This window comes from Teleopsis dalmanni, unplaced genomic scaffold, assembly GCF_002237135.1.
Source record: "Teleopsis dalmanni isolate 2A unplaced genomic scaffold, ASM223713v2 unscaffolded_contig_4250, whole genome shotgun sequence".
NCBI lineage: Eukaryota > Metazoa > Arthropoda > Insecta > Diptera > Diopsidae > Teleopsis > Teleopsis dalmanni.
In genome coordinates, this window is record NW_024035632.1 from 1 (window position 1) to 3,453 (window position 3,453).

The 3,453-nt window shown below is 42.9% G+C and overlaps 1 protein-coding gene across 1 annotated transcript; it reads right to left on the reverse strand.

Moving 5' to 3' along the window:
• Window positions 1-2,256: 2,256 nt before the first annotated feature.
• On the reverse strand, window positions 2,257-3,358 carry LOC119665269. The gene is made up of 2 exons (XM_038074546.1): window positions 2,463-3,358; window positions 2,257-2,378 (listed from the first exon to the last, which is right to left on the reverse strand). The coding sequence occupies exon 1, from the start codon at window positions 3,279-3,281 to the stop codon at window positions 2,616-2,618; it is 666 nt and encodes a 221-aa protein (XP_037930474.1). The 5' UTR covers window positions 3,282-3,358; the 3' UTR covers window positions 2,257-2,378; window positions 2,463-2,615.
• Between the last annotated feature and the right edge of the window lie 95 nt (window positions 3,359-3,453).

Genomic DNA, 3,453 nt, shown 5'->3' on the forward strand with positions numbered 1-3,453 from the left:
ACAACTCTTGTTCATGTGGAGTTTTAGTCGAAGCGCACTAAGCGCAGCCGTAGATTGAATGTGTATGTGCAGAGGTGTCAATCCAAGTATAGCCTCAAGTGCTGCAGTTGGACTTGTCCTCATAGCACCAGTCATTAAGAGACACGCTAATCTCTGGAGCTTCATGCAAACAGCAATAGATCCAGCCTGTGTGACCTTTTGCCACCAAACCAGGCAACCATATGTCATGATAGGACGTACTACTGCCTGATATATCCAAAATATAATCTTTGGGTTTAGGCCCCAAGTTTTACCTATACAGGACCGTATTGTCCATAAAGCCGTTAATGCTTTGTTATATACTTTATTTAAGTGTGAACTCCAAGTGAGTTTACCATCTAGGACAACACCTAGGTACTTTGTTTCACTGGAAAGAGAAATATTAGTGTTTCCTAAACGTACGGGACCTATGTCTAGTTTACGTTTGAGTGTGAAAGGCACAACAACAGTTTTCTCCGGATTTATGGAGAGACCCTCACTTTCGCACCACGCTAAAATGCGTCGAAGGTACCCTACCAAGATCTCTGATAGACTGCTACCATGCTTTCCAGATACTATTATAACTAGATCGTCTGCATACCCAATGGCGTCACAACCAATATTCTCCAACAAGATTAAAAGTTCATCAACAACCACTGACCAGAGCAAAGGAGACAGTACTCCACCCTGTGGGCAACCTTTTGCGGCCTCAACAGCTACAGACGTTCTACCTAAGGTTGATGTAATTTTTCTGTTTTGAAGCATCGCCTCAATCCAGGAAATAACATTGAAATCAACATTTCTGTTAGTTAAGGCATTCGAGATCGAGCCATAACTCGTATTGTCGAAAGCTCCTTCAATATCCAGAAATGCACAAAGCGCAATTTCTTTGTTTTTGTGGGCCTTTTCAATTTTACTGACCAAGTTATGTAAGGCCAATTCGGTAGATTTCCCTTTGGAATAAGCGAATTGAGTTTTGTGAAGAGGTTGACTTTTAGACAGTTCTGTACGAATATAGATATCTATGAGTCTTTCCATAGTTTTCAGGAGGAAGGATGAGAGACTAATCGGTCTATACGATTTAGCGTCATCACTTGGTCTATTACCATTTTTTGGTATAAATACCACTTTCACTTCTCTCCAAGCTTCAGGTATATGTTTCCAGCAAAGGCTAGCCCTAAAAAGCACCTTTAAAGGATTGATAAGAACGTCTATGCCGTTTTGTATAAGTGCCGGGAAGATACCATCACTTCCTGGTGACTTGAAAGGACTGAAAGAATTAACTGCCCATCTGATTTTATCAATGTCAAAAATGATACCAGATAGCGACATTAAACGATTGTCTGGTTGTTCATAACTTAACGTGCGCCTATCTATGGATGCATCACATAAGATCGATCCTGGAAAGTGCACATGTAGTAAATGTTGTAAAGTTTCCCTGCCATTTGCTGTGTAGAGACCATCATTCTTTTTCAATAGACCAATGTCATTTGAAAGAGACTTTCTCAACACTTTATGAAGGCGAGCCATTTGCGGAGTGTTGTCAACACCGTCACAGAAAGTTTTCCATGATTTCCGTTTAGATTTTCTAATCTCATTGTTGTAGGCAGTCAAGGATGTTTTATAGTCGACCCACACCTCTGATCGCTTTGCTAAATTAAAAAGCTTCCTAACCTCCCTGCGCATTTCTTCGAGCCTTTTGTTCCACCATGGCACATCCCGTCTGGATGTACGTGGTTCAACCTTACATGCATCTTCATGCGCCTGAGAGATAACAGAGTTTATTTGATCTGCAGCTAATTCAAGTTCATCAATATGACTGATTGAATTCAGTAACTGGTCCTCCTTACTAGCTAAGGATAGTCTAAAGATTTCCCAGTTGATACACTTACGTGCAGCTGGCAAATTTTTATGTAAAAAGTGACCCGGCAGTTCAAAAAGAATATGTTGGTGGTCAGATAAAGAAACCTCCTTTGAGACCCTCCAATTAACAACATAATTGGAGATAAATTGACTAGAAAGAGTAAGGTCAAGAACCTCTCTTCTAATGGCATTAATAAAAGTGGGTTCAGAACCATTGTTCAATATGCTGACGTTATTACTACTAAAGTATTCTAAAAGCATTTGCCCTCTTCTATTTATGTTAGTACTACCCCATAAGGTATGGTGCGCGTTTGCGTCGCAACCAATTATAAATTGTAAATTATTGGATTTGCAATAACTTGCCAAGTTTGTGACTGCTTCAGGTGGTGCTTCATCTGCATCGCCTGGAAAGTAGGCCGATGCGATCACGATCTCTCGTGTTCCGCACTCCGTCGGGATCTCAAAAATGGCCGACACCAAGTCCCTCTGGATGAAATCTGGAATTGGAATACAGTTAACATTTTTGTTTACTAGTATAGCAGTTCTAGGCGACTCTATGTCACGTTTATATATCAACTTACTTGATTGATGTTGAAGGCCTTTTATATGCCCACCGACTGTCCATGGCTCCTGGATAAACGCTATGGCCAGTCCTTTTGTGGCGAAGGTCCTGCACAAGGTAGCCGATGCTCCTTTCGCGTGGTGCAGGTTCGCCTGTAACACCCCTATGGTGCTCATTTTTGTTGAGTTTTATTGAGAGAGCGTTCGACTTCCTTTTGAAGTCGAGCTCTTCGTGGCCCTTTTTCCTTCTGGCGCTCTTTTGGAGCTGTTGATGCTCCACCCACAGGTGGCCGCATCCAAAGCCTTTTTTGAATGGCGGCTCTACTAGTAGTTGGGGCCTCATTTGGATTCACAATAGACGTAAGTGTTGATTGTGGGACCACGTGCTCCACTTTCTGTTTCTCCGTCCTTGTGATCTGGAGTTTATTTGGAACCTTTTGTTCCACAGGCCGTTGTTCTGGCTGCCCCTCCTTTGTCATACTGTTAGTTTTAAGCAGTAGCTTGACATGGCTGAAGCGATATGCAATTCTACCTCCACTCTGGACCAGTGAGTTCCAGGATGCATCGTCGACAGCAAAGACGATGTGGAGCAGTGAACCTTCTGCGGTCCGCTGTAATACCTTCCAGGTGCTTGCTTTAATCCTGTTCTGGGCCTCAATTGTGGCAAGAACCTTGGTATTTTCAAAATCGCAACTGTGTGGGAAGTATCCTCGCACCAGATGTGTTTTTGGAAACTCCGACTCTTCAACCACTTTGGCGCCCAGTTTAGCCTTTGTTGCAATAGCTGCCGCATTTTTACGGACCCATTCAGCCGTTTGGTTATTTGTGCACACCATCATGAGCCATCCCGTACGAGGGAAACAACCTTCAAATTCTGGTTTAACCTCGTCAGACGCCAACTCTATGGCAGTCTCAATTATAGCCTCCTGTAGGTGTGCAGTCTGTTCCCTGTTTAGGGGGCACTTAGCCAAATCAAAAGGAACAAATCCTAATTTGATCCCCTTGGCCTGA

Excerpts from the sequence above, each read along its gene's own strand:
- LOC119665269 (XM_038074546.1), bottom strand. The coding sequence starts at position 3,281 with ATGATGGTGTGCACAAATAACCAAACGGCTGAATGGGTCCGTAAAAAT.